Source organism: Bufo bufo, chromosome 1, assembly GCF_905171765.1.
Source record: "Bufo bufo chromosome 1, aBufBuf1.1, whole genome shotgun sequence".
NCBI classification, from domain to species: Eukaryota; Metazoa; Chordata; class Amphibia; order Anura; family Bufonidae; genus Bufo; species Bufo bufo.
The window spans coordinates 772,742,074-772,758,832 of record NC_053389.1 but is presented as its reverse complement, the minus strand read 5'-3'; the positions used below and the strand labels follow the sequence as shown (position 1 = coordinate 772,758,832).

General features: G+C 42.0%; 1 protein-coding gene across 1 annotated transcript; it reads left to right on the top strand.

Moving 5' to 3' along the window:
- Positions 1–234: 234 nt before the first annotated feature.
- On the top strand, positions 235–9,989 carry LOC120987578. The gene is made up of 3 exons (XM_040415904.1): positions 235–283; positions 466–643; positions 9,374–9,989. Exons 1-3 carry the CDS (start codon positions 271–273, stop codon positions 9,987–9,989), a joined length of 807 nt encoding a protein of 268 aa, XP_040271838.1. The 5' UTR covers positions 235–270.
- Positions 9,990–16,759: the final 6,770 nt, after the last annotated feature.

Here is a 16,759-nt window from a genome sequence, read left to right as displayed (position 1 = left end):
GATGTATTACTAATTATAAAATTTTTTACTTTTCAATCTAGATGGAAAAATACTGCTTTGCGACTTCCACCGTGAAAAAGCCTGGACTGAATGGGTGAACAAACGAGATCATGGGGTATATGAGTCGCAAAACTGTGTTGAACATGTTACGTAGAATTGCATTTGCCTCATCTGTCGAAGATTATAACATGGCATTGCAAACTTTAACTTATTCAAATATTTGGAAAAAAACAAACAAACTCATTAAGGAAGTGGTTTTCACACAAATGGATGCCTCATATAAAAGGTAACAAATTATTTTTATTAACTTTACATAAAAAATAGAACTATATTTTTATATGTATGATAATATTCAAAGTCATTGACCATTTAAAAAAAAATAACTTGTAAAATAAATAAATATATATATATATATATATATTTATTTTATTTTTTTTACGTTTTGACTTTTTTTCTTCTAAAATCAGAAATGGGCACATCTCCATCGAACTTCAGAAATGCTAATTGCAATCCACACAAACAATGGGCTGGAAAGACAAAACGAAATATTAAAACTAAATTATCTAGAGGGCTACAAGAACTGCATGCTTGTAGAAATGATTACTGTGCTACATTCAAAGTTTTTCCCAAACACCTATAAAAAGTAAATTTGTTTATTTTTTTTACAGTAGGAAAATCATACATTATGTTTGAATTTTAGGCACAAAGGAAAAAAGCTTGCATTTGTTTGCTGCAGCAATAGATTTACAATGATCCCCTGCTAATATGAATAGGTTAAATGATCCATAGTACAACTACATGTTATTAGTTCTGCAACAACTAATCGGCTAATTCGAATATAATCCACAAATGAAAAATTTGCAACATTTTCAATTATGGATTAATCGGCTTTCTATTACTTGTCCCTGTTCATCAATCCACACGCGCCGCACCTCCTCCCCGACTCATGCTCGCCACTTCCAGAGCCGCCCCTACCCGCCGCCACGCTACACTGCCAGTGCCGCCCGCCGGCCTCCACGTGCCCCTGCTGGAGCCGCCGTCCACGTGACACCACTCCTCCACACCTCACGCTCGCCGAAGCAAGAGCCGTCCGCCCGCCTCCACGCTCCACATGCCGCTGCCAGAGCCGCCCACCCACATACATGCAACGCACTTCCTCCCCGCCTCACGCTCGCCGCTGACAGACAGCAGCCTGCATCCACACTCCACATGAAAAAAAGTTTGATTTAATGTTCCCAGGAACATTTAAAAATGTCCACGATTTTATTAAAAAAATTGTCACCTTAACCTGGTGGTCAGTGAGGGCTCCCTGGACCCTGGTTGTTGGGGGATGGGGGGGGTTTGCTGTGGCCGCAGCTGCTCCCTCTCTGCCACATGCAACCGGCCGGCCAGCCTGCCTGCCCGCCAGATGCGGCTCTGTACTCGTTGGCCTCTTGCTCCTCAGGAGGCGGCCCTCTACAGTGCATGATTAGAGGGCAGTGTCTACCTGATCCAGCCAGCCCGGAACGCAATCCGGGCTTGCTGCATCAGGCAGACGCGGCCCTGTAATCCCGAGCGAGCGGCCGCGCAATTACATCTGATGCGGTGCAAGTGGCAGAGAGGCGGCAGAGGGCCACTGCACCGGCGGCCGGAGGCTTCATTTAGCGGGGCCAGGTGTCAGACCCTGCCCACGGCCGTCAGGGTCCCGTTTTTAAAGGAAGCAGAGAGGCACGGGGGCAAGTGCCCCACGGCCCAGTCCACAATTGGAGCAATGTACCATTAGCTATAGAGAAATACAAATCCCAGCAATACATTATACACTGTATGTATATTGCATTTCTGGAATTTGTTGTGCTCCTCTATAGCTGGTGGTATTCTGCATTGCGTTGTATATAGGACTACAAATTACAGGAATATTGCATTATACAGCACAATGCTGAATACCGCCTGCTATAGCGGACTACAACACATCAAAGCAATAGTACATAACACAGCACAATGCAGAATACCAGCAGTCATAATATTAAATAAATTGTGCACGAATCAGTAGTTTCTTTTTTTTTTTTTGTTTTATATCAAAAAAAGTATTGCTCATTGGCAAGTACATGAGGGGAAGTACTTGTACTTGGTCTTGAAAAAGTGCTATCAGGACATCATGAAAATATATATATGTATATATTATGTTAGGGTCCCTCAGGAAAGCAATTCTAAGGGTGCTCGAACCCACGTCTGCCAGTAGGACTTAACTTGGTTTAGAGGGATTTGTTCATGCTGCCATGTTCAGACAAGTTTTTTTGAACAAATATATTCAAAGATTATAAATATATACATATATATACACATACATACACACGGCTTGAGAAATCTACTCGTCCACTCATTTGTGACGAGAGGACGGTGGAGCCCGACGAGCAGCTTCCCGGCTGGCCGTTGTAATTACACGGCCGGCCGGGAGCTTAACACAGTCAAGCGATCGCTTGTATCAGCAGCTGTCACTGCCGTTGCCGGTCCCAAGATCCGCTGTGCCCGATGCGGCCGGGATCGGCAGGGCTCTGTCACAGGAGATCAAAGGGAGTTCTGTATACAAACTCCCTTTTATCTCCTCTCCAGTCCCCGAATGCAGGAAGTGATGTATATTACATCACTTCCTGCATTCAGTGTCACTCTCCAGCTACAGAAGCTGATGAAGCCGATCTCTGCTTCATCAGCTTCTCTGGGGGTCCCTAGGTGACTTTAGGGGTCTTGGAGACCCCTGATGTCTCCATTAAGAGGACCTGTCATGTAAATTAGCTATCCCATAGGGGGCTTCTTATCCCCCCATGTAATAGCAATAAAGTTGTGTGTTAAAAAATTATTTATTTTATGATTCCTTCATTCTTATATAACTTTTTTTTTTTTTAAAGTCCCCGCCCCCCACATAGATATGCGTCGGGTGCGAAAACGACGATTGCGCCCATTGTGCCGCATATGTTACATATCGCCGCAAATGTCGGAGTGAGAGCAATAATTCTAGAGCCATTAATCACTGATAACACTAAACTGATGAGCAGTAAAAGCATTTTAATCATCGCGTATGGGCGTTTTTGCGGGCGCACGCATTTTTAAGGCTTGACATGTTTGGTGTCCATTTACCCGACGTGACCCCGACTTTTATGTTTTACTAAAAATATGGGTAAGAATAAATGTTTTATAACATAGGGAAACTTTTTTTTTTTTTTTTTACATTTATGGTACTTTTTTCATTATACAGTAAAAAATAAATACACCCCCCCCCCCCCGTGGGAATCACAAAAGAAAGCTCTATATGTCCTGATTTTGTTTTTTACATATATTGCAAGGCAATAGTCAGGTCATGCTGACTGGTGAAATTTTTGACTGACTGGTGAGACACCGCCAAATTTTTCAAGATATATGTCTACACAATTTAGGTTTTTAATTTACAAGGAATTTGCATGTTCTCCCTGTGCTTTCCTCTGGTTATTCATGTATAAGTGGCGGACCTAATAACCAAAGGGACCATCACAGACCCCGCGGACTGTAATGATGCAGTAGCGTGCTGGATTCTGGACTTACCCGAGACCCTGCAGAGCACACCATAGATCCTGCATAGCCCACCTGAGACTCTCTATGGCGGGCTCTGCCGGGCCTCAGGTGGGCTGGTCGCCGTGATCCCTTTCCGTGTACCTCCTCCCAACTCTTCTTACCTGCTGGGTTCCGGCCTCCTCCACCCCCTCCCCTGTCACCTCTGCCATGCCGCCCTGGTACAGCTGATACCCATATAAGGGGCTGCCCAGACCCCTCACATGGGTACCGGACATACAAACTTTGATAGAACACCATCAGGGGGGTGACAAAGTTACAATGTGTGACCGGTGATGTGGACACACATTTAAAATGTAATCCCGTCCAGTTTTTTCAGCCGTGGAATGTGTGACCGCCAATAGGTGAAGCATTCCAACGCTTTCTCAGCCGTTCCACGGCAGATCGGCGTTGCAGATGGTATGTGCACAGATCTGCCCTGGAACAGCTGATCGGTCCTGAAATGTCACTTCTATCTAACTTTTTGACTGCCATCTCACATTCCACCCCATTCAAAGTCTGAGAGAAGTGACATTTCAGGACTGATCAGCTGTTCCAGGGCAGATCGGTTCTCCTGAATATATGATTTGCGATGCCGATCTGCCCTGGAACAGCTGAGAAAGCGTTGGAATGCTTCACCTATTGGCGGTCACACATTCCACAGCTGAATTACTGGGCGGGATTACGTTAAAATGTGTGACCACGTCACCGGTCACACATTTTAACTTTGTCAAAAACTTTGATAGAACAGAGGCTCTATCTGTAATCATTTACTCCACCTTTCTAATTAAATGACATACAGTCATGTGAAAAAATTAGGACACCCTTTGAAAGCATGTGGTTTTTTGTAACATTTTTAATAAATGGTTATTTCATCTCCGTTTCAACAATACAGAGAGATTAAAGTAATCCAACTAAACAAAGAAAACTGAAGAAAAGTCTTTTCAAGATCTTCTGTAAATGTCATTCTACAAAAATGCCTATTCTAACTGAGGAAAAAGATAGGACACCCTCACATGTATTCCCTCTTAAATTGGCTCAGATCTCACACAGGTATATCACACCAGGTGCACATAATTAGTAGATCGTTACTCTGCATGTTGAATGAGGCTTGCCCTATTTAAACCTCAGACATTTAGTTTGGTGTGCTCCTGACTGTTGAAGTGAGAGTGAGCACCATGGTGAGAGCAAAAGAGCTGTCAGAGGACTTCAGAAAAAAGATTGTAGCAGCCTATGAGTCTGGGAAGGGATTTAAAAAATCTCAAAAGATTTTGAAATCAGCCATTCCACTGTCCGGAAGATAGTCTACAAGTGGAGGGCTTTCAAAACAACTGCCAACATGCCCAGGACTGGTCGCCCCAGCAAGTTCACCCCAAGAGCAGACCGCAAGATGCTAAAAGAGGTCTCCAAAAACCCTAAAGTGTCATCTCGAGAACTACAGCAGGCTCTGGCTACTGTTGATGTAGAAGTACATGCCTCTACAATCAGAAAGAGACTGTACAAGTTTAACTTGCATGGGAGGTGTGCAAGGAGGAAACCTTTGCTTTCCAAGAGAAACATCGAGGCCAGACTGACATTTGCCAGAGATAAAGTTGACAAAGACCAGGACTTCTGGAATAATGTTCTTTGGACAGATGAGTCCAAAATTGAATTATTTGGACACAACAGCAGAGGACATGTTTGGCGTAAACCAAACACAGCATTCCAAGAAAAGAACCTCATACCAACTGTGAAGCATGGAGGTGGAAGTGTCATGGTTTGGGGCTGCTTTGCTGCAGCAGGACCTGGTCAGCTCACCATCATAGAATCCACGATGAATTCTACTGTGTATCAGAAGGTGCTTGAAGAACATGTGAGACCATCAGTTAGAAAATTAAAGCTGAAGCGGAACTGGACCATGCAACATGACAATGACCCAAAACATACTAGTAAATCAACCAAAGATTGGCTGAAAAAGAAGAAATGGAGAGTCCTGGAATGGCCAAGTCAAAGTCCAGATTTGAATCCCATTGAGATGCTGTGGGGTGACTTGAAAAGGGCTGTACGTGCAAGAAACCCCTCAAACATCTCACAGCTGAAAAAGTTCTGCATTGAGGAGTGGGGTAAAATTTCCTCAGACCGATGTCGAAGACTGGTAGATGGCTACAAGAACCGTCTCACTGCAGTTATTTCAGCCAAAGGAGGTAACACTCGCTATTAGGGGCAAGGGTGTCCTATCTTTTTCCTCAGTTAGAATAGGCATTTTTGTAGAATGACATTTACAGAAGATCTTGAAAAGACTTTTCTTCAGTTTTCTTTGTTTAGTCGGATTACTTTAATCTCTCTGTATTGTTGAAACGGAGATGAAATAACCATTTATTAAAAATGTTACAAAAAACCACATGCTTTCAAAGGGTGTCCTAATTTTTTCACATGACTGTAACAGGCTACAACATATCTACTCTCAATATGTTCTCAATATACATAAAGGTCCACAATCAAATGAATATTTATGCTATGTTTCTGAGTGTTGTAAAGTTGTGTTTATTATGTTAGCTACAAATGACAAATTAGATAATAATGGATGACCACCTGAGTCAAACAGAAGAAATATGTAGTAAGTGGTCAGAATTAAAACTTAACGTTTAATTAGAAATTTTAGAAAATAGGTCCCATGATAATAGATAACAATGTATTGATATACACAAGGGGCAACCCGCCGCGTTGCTCCTTGTGTATATCAATACATTGTTGTTACCTTGTACTTATGTTAGCTCCAGTCACAAATGATTAAAAGGCTGCTTGTGGAATTCATCTATTGATTTGCATTTTAGAAAAACAGTGACCATCCTTGAAAGATAACAGCCCATCACAAAAGGATATCATTTCATTTTGCATTGCTAGTTTGTTGGTCCAATGCCATGTTGATAATAGCCTATGTACCCCCCCCCCCGCCCCAATCCCCCCCTTCCCGGCTCGGACTCAACCTGCCAGAACCTCTCACTACTTAGCCAGACGGTGGGGTCAGGGCCGCTGATAGGCCAGTACAGCTGGCCCAGTTGTACCGGGCCCGGCTGGCAGGGGGGCCCGGGCTGCCGACTCCCGAGCCATTTTCAGGGCCGATCCTACACGGGGTGCAGTGGGTGCCCCGCACCCCAGCGCTGCGGCCCTGGTGATAAGTGGGGGCGGCCGCGGCCGGCGGCAGGGCAGAGCAGGAGATGAGCGCCTCCATTGCGGAAGCGCTCATCTCCATAGTCATCTGTATTGCCGTCCTCAGGACGGCAATACAGATGCCTGTCTGTGCTGCGGCAGAGGAGGGAGAGGTGTGTCCCCTCCTGTTCCTCTGATAGGCTGCCGGCTTAGTGCTGGCAGCCTATCAGAGGCCGGTGATGGCGCGATGACGTCATCGCGTCGCCTGAGCCGTATAGCGAGGGACACAGACGGAAGAGGTGGCCTGCATCGCATTGCTGGAGGTAAGTATAAGTGTATTATTTTTTTTTATTTTTTTATATAGGTACAATACTGGGCTGGCACATAAGGGGGGCTACTGGGCTGGCACATAAGGGGGGCTACTGGGCTGGCACATAAGGGGGGACTACTGGGCTGGGCTGGCACATGATAAGGGGGGCTACTGGGCTGGCACATGATAAGGGGGGACTACTGGGCTGGCACATGATAAGGGGGGACTCCTGGGCTGGCACATGATAAGGGGGGCTACTGGCACATGATATGGGGGGCTACTGGCACATGATATGGGGGCACTCTGGCTACTGGCACATGATATGGGGGCACTCTGGCTACTGGCACATGATATGGGGGCACTCTGGCTACTGGCACATGATATGGGGGCACTCTGGCTACTGGCACATGATATGGGGGGCTCTGGCTACTGACACATGATATGGGGGGGCTCTGGCTACTGACATGATATGGGGGGGCTCTGGCTACTGGCACATGATGGTGGGGGGGCTCTTATTACTGGCACATGATTGGGGGCATCTATGGGGGCACATCTTACTGCAGATTATTGGGGGGCACTATAGGGGCATCTACTGAGGCTAAAAAAGAAGATATTTTATATGGGGGCTCTGTATAGGGGCATTTTATACTGGGACACATTATGGTGGGTACTATGGGGAAGGGGGGGGCACTATGGGGGTCATCTACGGGGGCACTGAGAAGGGGTATTTTATATTGGCACATTATGGGAACATTAGCTCAACTGGGGGCATTACAAATGTTTTGCATATTATAAGGAGAATTATTACTACTGGGGGGGCATTATGGTGGGCTTTATTACTCCCCCATGGTATGACCCCCTAGTAGCAGCACCAGCCTCTCCCTGCTCTGCTATCCCTCTGCCCTTTCTCCAAATCCTTATTATGAAATCTTTCTCATTAGGTTAAAGCACAACATCAGCTCCGCCGAGCCCCCGGCCAAAGTGTTGAAGTGGCGTCCGAGATCCCCAAGGGCCAAGTCAAGTAACTAAGTTTTTATGGGGGTTCTACAAAAGAGCTATCGTGGGGCAAAGTTCATATTCGTGTTTACACACGTGTTTTAAAATGAATGCTTTCTCCTATTATAAACAAGTGGATGACACTGTTATGGGGGGGGGATCTGTGAATGGCACTGTTATGGAGGGGTATCTGTGGATGACACATAGCATAAGATGTCATCCCCTCTATAACGGTGCCATCCACAGACCCCCCCCATAACAGTGCCATCCACAGATCCCCTCCATAACAGTGCCATCCACAGATCCCCTCCATAACAGTGCCATCCACAGATCCCCTCCATAACAGTGCCATCCACAGATCCCCTCCATAACAGTGCCATCCACAGATCCCCTCCATAACAGTGCCATCCACAGATCCCCTCCATAACAGTGCCATCCACAGATCCCCTCCATAACAGTGCCATCCACAGATCCCCTCCATAACAGTGCCATCCACAGATCCCCTCCATAACAGTGCCATCCACAGATCCCCTCCATAACAGTGCCATCCACAGATCCCCTCCATAAAAGTGCCATTCACAGATCCCCTCCATAACAGTGCCATTCACAGATCCCCTCCATAACAGCGCCATTCACAGACGACCCCCCATAAGTGTCATCCACAGACCCCCCCCCATAAGTGTCATCCACAGACCCCCCCCCATAAGTGTCATCCACAGATCCCCCCATAAGTGTCATCCACAGATCCCCCCATAAGTGTCATCCACATTACTTATGTTTTTTTGGATAATAAAACTTATAACTGGCTGGAGAAAAATAAATATCACTTGTAGACAAATCTGCATGTTGTTTCAAGGCGGCGTCTGGGGAGGGGCCAAGGGCGGGGCCAGGGGTGTGGCTGAAGGAGGGATCAGGGGGTGGAGCTGAAGGGGGCCCCGTCATGTATGCTGTACGGGGCCCCATGATTTCTATCAGCGGCCCTGGGTGGGGTGCATAGGACCGGACCTCAAATGTTCACCCCCTACTGCCTATGGCCCCAGTGCGACTGCACCGGAGGTATTTCCGCCCTGTTCATGTTTCCTCCCACACTCCAAATACATGCTGTGTTAGGTTTATTGGCTGTTGTCTAATTTGGCCCTCGTATGTATGCATGTGATTTTAGATTTTAAGCTCTTTGAGGGCAGGGACTAAAGTGAATGTGCACTATGTAAAGTGCTGCCTAAAATGTCAGCACTATGTCAATACCTTTCATAAATTATCCAAACGAAATATAACATATTGGGGCTCAAGGTTAAAAAGCATAAAAAGGTTTAAAAAGCGTGTGTAAATAGATATTATAGTCTGCATTGATGGTAATTATACGTTTTATCTGTTATCCAGGTATGTACAGCTGAACTTACAAAGTTCACAATGCTATAGAAAATATTCAGAAGAAGTCCCAAATTTCTTAAGAAATCGCCCACGAGATTTTGTCACACATGTAATGAAAAGATTGGCAAGCAGTTTAACCGCTGCAGACATCAAAATTCGAAAAAATTCATCCGGAATATTTGATGTAAAGAGTGAAACCGAACATGATAAAACTTACATTGTCAATGTGTCAGAAAAAATACCAACATGTAATAGTTTAGACTGGAAAAAGAACTTCATGCCTTGCAAGCACATGTGTGCAATTTTTGCTTTTGAGAAGGAATTGGGTTGGGAAAAACTGGATGCAGCTTACAGTCAGAACCCGCTTTTTGTCCTTGACACGGACTGTTTCATTCCAGACACAGAACCAACTGCGGACAAAAAGTTAAGAGAGTGGTGCACTACATCTGCATCCACAAATTCTGTATCAAAGCTCCCACAACGGAGGAGAACAAAACGAACGATCATGATATGGAGTTGCACGCAAAAGATAAAGAGACTGCTAGACAGTGTATATTTACAAAAAGATGAGGACTACCTCAGAGCTGGAAAGATCCATCGATTTGCTATTAGAAAAATCTTTTAGCAAAATTCCCGCCGACCATAGCCTCCCATTAATTGAATCCCCTAAAAAAAAAAAGAAATCATTCAAAATGTTGTACCCCTTCCCAAAAGGCTTTATGGGAAGCCCAAACAACAAGGCTCTGAAAGGTTTGGGAGTATGGCAGGACAAATGAAACTGGATGTTTGGGATACTGTAAAAGAATCAGTACAATCAGTAGAAGAAGCAAATATCAATGACAGGAAATGGGTTACCATAAATGGTATAACACTCACTCATTGTGATAAAAAAGCCATTTTAAATTGTGAGTGGCTGGACGATAAAGTGATCAATATATTTCAGAATCTGATAGCCACTGATTTTCCAGCCATCTCCGGGCTATTTGATACCATAATTCTTTCCCATGACTCATGTATTAAATAGTCAAGAAGTATTACAGATTCACCATTTGGGAGCCCATTGGGCGGTTTCCCAAAGTTCAGGGACACATGTGACAGTGTTTGACTCATTCAAATCTACAAGAGTCCCTGAAACGTTGAAAAAACAGCTTCTGAAAGTATATGACCCTCTCTTTTCCGGAGAATATCATGTACTTGACCTGGAACTTGTTTGTTGCCAGAAACAAGATGGTGCAAATGACTGTGGTGCTTTTGCCATAGCAAACGCAATAGCTCTTGCCCATGGCTTTGATGTAAAACATATCTTTTCACCAACAGGAAATGCGAAAGCATATAATAAGCTGCCTCGAAATGCAAAAAATTTCAATGTTTCCCTATGACACCGTAACCATTGCAAATACAATTACTAGGAAAATATTTCAGCTTACAAAACACTGCCTGTGTAACATTCACAAACCAAAAACCAGCATGGTGGAATGATTTATATGCAAAAAAATTGTTCCATTTTACCTGCGTTGGTCTGAAAAAGACTGACAGATGTGTTACATCGAAAAAACTATTTCATTGCCCTGGTTGGAAACAATAATTTAGATTTATAACACAATGCAACACTGCGCGCTACGATATAAATGAGTAGACAGCCAAACTAAACAAACACCTTCCTCCTTATCACGCAAAATACACAGAAACGCTACAAACATGTATATCTCTGTCTCGGTCCTACCTTAACCCAGGTATGTCTGTTGCGGTATAGTGTTATGCGGCGGTCCTCATATCTTTTCTGTATAATGTGGGTTAAGGTAGGACCGAGACACAGAGATATACATGTTTGTAGCGTTTCTGTGTATTTTGCGTGATAAGGAGGAAGGTGTTTGTTTAGTTTGGCTGTCTACTCATTTATATCGTAGCGCGCAGTGTTGCATTGTGATATATATATATATATATATATATATATATATATTTGTGTTTTGTACAGCTGGTCTGCACATAATTCTACATAGCAGGATACGGGACTGCCAGAACACTGCTTCGAGTTTTATGTGGTGAAGCGCCAGTTGACAATATTGCATGTACTGACTAGTAACAAAACCAGTTACAACTATCGGCTGCTACACACCACATTATAGAGTTTCTGTCTTTAATACCTTAATAAAACATAAAACCCAATATTTTAATATCACATTATAATAAACTAATAAGGGCATGGCTAGTTTATGGTGGGATAGAAAAGAGCGCATACAAAAAGTACAACTGTTATTTGGAATAGAAGTCTCAAGACGCAACATGACACCAACAAAAAATCTAAAGTTCCTATATATTAAAAATATTTTGAAACAATTAGAAAACATGTTGCTATTAGAGATGAGAGATCTATGGGAATTAGTATCCCTAGAAAAATATCTAGAATTTGACATAATTCCAAAGGGCCTGAAAATTGAAAAAGCACTATCAGGGGATATGGGAGACTATAATATAATGGAAGAATGGAAACAAATGTTACATGACTTTGCACGGCAGACAATAGAATTTATTATCAGGAAAAGGAAACAAAGACTGATGAATACAAATGACACTATAAAACAACTATTTGAAGACCTGCGCCTGTGGAAAGATGATCCTGACATTGCAGGGTTAGCAGGTAATATCAAAAGGCGCATTCACAATAGAGAAGATGAAATTAGAGAGAAAAAAAGAAGAAAGTTCAATAGAGATTATATACCATATCAAATAGATAAGGAAAGCCAGGGGAATACCTTCCAGACAATAGATGAATGTAGTATCGAAGAAGAGAAAATGGAAGAGGAAGAAGAGCTACCATCTGCTTTCACAATTCATGCGGAGGAGGAAAGCAGCCATTATACTCCAGATACAAGAAAAGGGAGAAATAAAGAAAATAAAGAAAACAACTCTAGAATAGAATATACAAATAGTGAAATATTCTCAATACAAACAGAAAATAGATTTGAGATACTAGAAAATGAACAGAGACAAGATATAGAAATAAATAATGAGCAGTCATTTAAGAACAAACAGGGGTCGTTTGGTGAAAATAAAGAGGAAAGACAAAATAACAAACCTGGAAGATACAAATAACACTAATCAGGGAGAAAGGGAAGTAACTAGTCAAATTGAGATGGCAGTGAGACCTAAAGAAAAGCGAATAACGGAACATAACAGTAAAACAAGAAGCATGAAAAATAATAGTAGTAAAAAAACGCTAAAAAAGACAACACAACAGGATTTTTTCAGGATATACAAAAAAGACATCCAAAAAGAGGATGTAGAGGTGGGAAATACACCAAAAGGAAAAAAAGCAAACAAATAACAGGGAGAGAAATAAAGGAAGATGAAACCATTGAGGACTTAGGACAGAAAATATATAACCTGAGCAAATACACTTTAACAAGAGCAGATAATGACATATTAAGAAAAGGGCTAAAATTTGCCCCCACCGCCTACTTTAATAAATTTGAAGCCTTTTTGGGAGTAAGGAAATTCATGAGAAAATTAGCCCTTAAAAGATACTATAAGAAAAAGATAGAAAAATATGGAAAAGAGAGATAATGAAAACGATAATGAAAATCCATATATACATACAAACTTGAAAATAAAATCTAGATTTGATCCACTCAACGAATATTCCATACCCATTAACACATTTTCAAACCTAGTTACTAGAGAAATAAGAAAAGCTAGAGAGGTCAACAAACATAGAAGAAACTATATGGGTAATATAACTAAAGGCAGAAAGAGAAGCAATACGGAAAATGCAACAAAATAATGAAATAATCATCCGCCCCGCAGATAAAGGGGGGGGGGGTATTGCGATATTAAATATGGAAGATTATGAAAAAGAGGTTTTGAATATTCTAGGCGATAAGAAAACATATAAACGTCTTAAAAAGGACCCTACAGAAGATTACAAAAAAAGACCTAAAACACACAATATATATATATATATATATATATATATATATATATATATATATATATATATAAAAAATCCAAAAATAGCGATTTTTTATCAAAACCCAAAAATTCATAAAGATACACAGAGACCCCCAGGAAGACCAATAGTGTCTGGTATTGAATGCCTGACCAGTACATTATCAAAATATATAGACCAGTTCCTACAACCATGCGCACAGACGTTACCATCATTTATAAAAGACACTAACCACGTACTGCAGATTTTAAAAGATCTAGAATGGAAAGATGGATACATAATAGGAACTCTAGATGTGAAATCTCTATATTCTATTATTGAAAACCAAAAAGGATGCGCAGCAGCGAAACATTTTTTATACCAAAAAGGGGAACTTAATAGCGTTCAAATTGAGTATATAGGGGAATGTATTTTATTTATATTAGAAAAGAACTATTTTAAATATAAGGATGAGTTTTATTTACAGACATGGGGGGCCGCGATGGGGACGAGGTTCGCACCGGGGTTCGCTAGTCTATACGTTGGACGGTGGGAGGCGGATCACATACACCCCAACGGCGAGCTCCGGGTGGGCCTCGTCCTCTGGCGGCGTTTCATTGATGATGTCATTTTTATCCGGGACTGCCAGAACACTGCTGCGAGTTTTATGTGGTGAAGCGCCAGTTGACAATATTGCATGTAATAATTTCGATTTTTTTTTTCTATTCTTTATAGTTGTATACTATGCAAGATTGTTTATACTGAATAGAGAAAATAATTGACAATAATAAAGTTGAATAAATGTATTAGTGTTTTTCATGGTAATAAACACAATGTTCTTTTTTCTTTGATTGTCTATTTGATTTGTCTGATTTCATATTCATCAACACCATACGTTAAGGTGCCTCGTGTTTGACCTTATGAACAGATGATATCTTAAAAGGATCTACATGTCCCCACTATTTGGAGAACCCTAAAGCTGCCCATACACCTTACAATTTATCTGCAGATTTTCTGTGGTCAGATGGAAAAGGTGGAACAGATTTCTCCATCTACACTTAACTGTGTGGATGGAGTAATCTCCACCTGGGCCAATCTGTTGCACTTTTTCCATCTAACCATAGAAAATCTGCCGATAAATTGTAAGGTGTGTGGGCACCTTAATACTCAAGTGAAAGAGCATAGTGAAAAAACTAGACTGCACATGTGATAATGTGTGAAAATAAACACATCTCCTGTACCCATTAATTAATATAACACCTGGCTTAGAGCTTGAAAGAAAAAGAGTAAAGTTAGGAAACCCCTGCTTGTGTAATAGATGGGGAGGGAAAATGTTTTTAGGATTAAAAGCAGTAGACCATGATAATGGGAAACAGAAAAAAAGCGTGATTGATAACATGTAAAATTATATTCACTTGCAATTTAAAAATAAAATATATATACATAATTTTCATGTTAAATTATGCTTAAAAATCCTTCATAAAATAAACATGTAAATTACTAGAAACCATGGCTTTGTATTTTGGAGTGGAAGAACTATAATGAGGGATTGTGAAGTTAGTACCACTAAGTCTGATCTAAACATTCCGTATTCTAATAATCAAAATACTTAAAGGAACACATATATGAAAAAAGAACTAGCTCCCCCCATAGTGATCTGTCTAGTTCCCTTCCTTCTAAATAACCTGTATGGTAAAAATGAAGAAAGGTCATTTAGGAGGATGGGAACTAGTCGCAACCGTGCTGCCATGCCTGCCTGCCGGCACTCCAGGCAGCGTACTGGGAGAGCTGTGATTCTCTAGGACCTAAGATGACATCACCATGTGACCAGTAACCTAGCAATATTACTGGTCACATGGCTATGAGGTCATCACAGGTCCTGTCTACTGGGAGTGTTACTGCAGGAGAAGTTTCCCATAATTGTGGGGCTTTTTTTGTGAAGATTACATCAGGAAAAGGTGACAGGGGCTGTAATGCTAATATACTGTAAGCTACTGTATAGTGGGATGCTATACTGCTCTACTGTATACTATGGAGGTGCTGCATACTGTATATTGTGGGGTGCTTTATACTGTGGGGGGCTGAATATTTTGAGGTGCTGTATACTGTAGGGGGCTGTATACTGTGGGTGCTGTATATTGTGGAGTGCTATACTGCTGTACTGTATAGTGTGGGGGCTGTATAGTGTATAGTTTGGGGTGCTGCATACTGTGAGGTGCTGTATATTGTGGGGTGCTATACTGCTCTACTGTATACTGTGAGGTGTTGTATACTGTATAGTGTGGGGTGCTATACTGCATAGTGTGGGGTGATGTATACTGTAGGGTGCTACACTGCATATTGTGGGTTGCTGTATACTATAGGGTGCTATACTGCATACTCTGGGGTGCTGTATACTATAGGGTGCTATACTGCATACTCTGGGGTGCTGTATACTAGAGGGTGCTATACTGCATACTATAGGGTGCTATACTGCATACTCTGGGGTGCTGTATACTATAGGGTGCTATACTGCATACTGTGGGGTGCTGGGGTGCACTGTAACACTAGGGTGAACCGAGCCCCGGTCTCCTTCCTGCAGAGCGGTGCTCACTTCCAGCCTGAGCCCAGAGCACTGATCCTGAGCCGCTGGAGTCTTCAGAACTGGAAGTATTTATATCACTATACTCTACCAGATGTGTGGATTTTTTGTGTGTGTGTGTTGTGGTGGAGGCCGTGATTGCATGCAAGAGTGTGGGAAGGTGGGATCCAGGGGGCCCAAGTAAAATTTTGCCCAGGGTCCAATCAATATTAAAGACGGCCCTGGTGTCCATGTATATGCTTTTACCGCTGAAGAAATAAAGCTATCGGTTTTATGGGAAGCTGGATTTTATCCTTTTTCTTCACATAGATAAAAATACTAAATATATATATATTACACATATATATATATATATATATATATATATATATATATATATATACACACACACACACACACATACACTATATATATATATGTGTGTGTGTATATATACAGTACAGACCAAAAGTTTGGACACACCTTCTCATTCAAAGAGTTTTCTTTATTTTCATGACTATGAAGGCATCAAAACTATGAATTAACACATGTGGAATTATATACATAACAAACAAGTGTGAAACAACTGAAAATATGTCATATTCTAGGTTCTTCAAAATAGCCACCTTTTGCTTTGATTACTGCTTTGCACACTCTTGGCATTCTCTTGATGAGCTTCAAGAGGTAGTCCCCTGAAATGGTCTTCCAACAGTCTTGAAGGAGTTCCCAGAGATGCTTAGCACTTGTTGGCTCTTTTGCCTTCACTCTGCGGTCCAGCTCACCCCAAACCATCTCGATTGGGTTTAGGTCCGGTGACTGTGGGGGCCAGGTCATCTGGCGCAGCACCCCATCACTCTCCTTCATGGTCAAATAGCCCTTACTTTCAAAGTTTTCCCAATTTTTCGGCTGA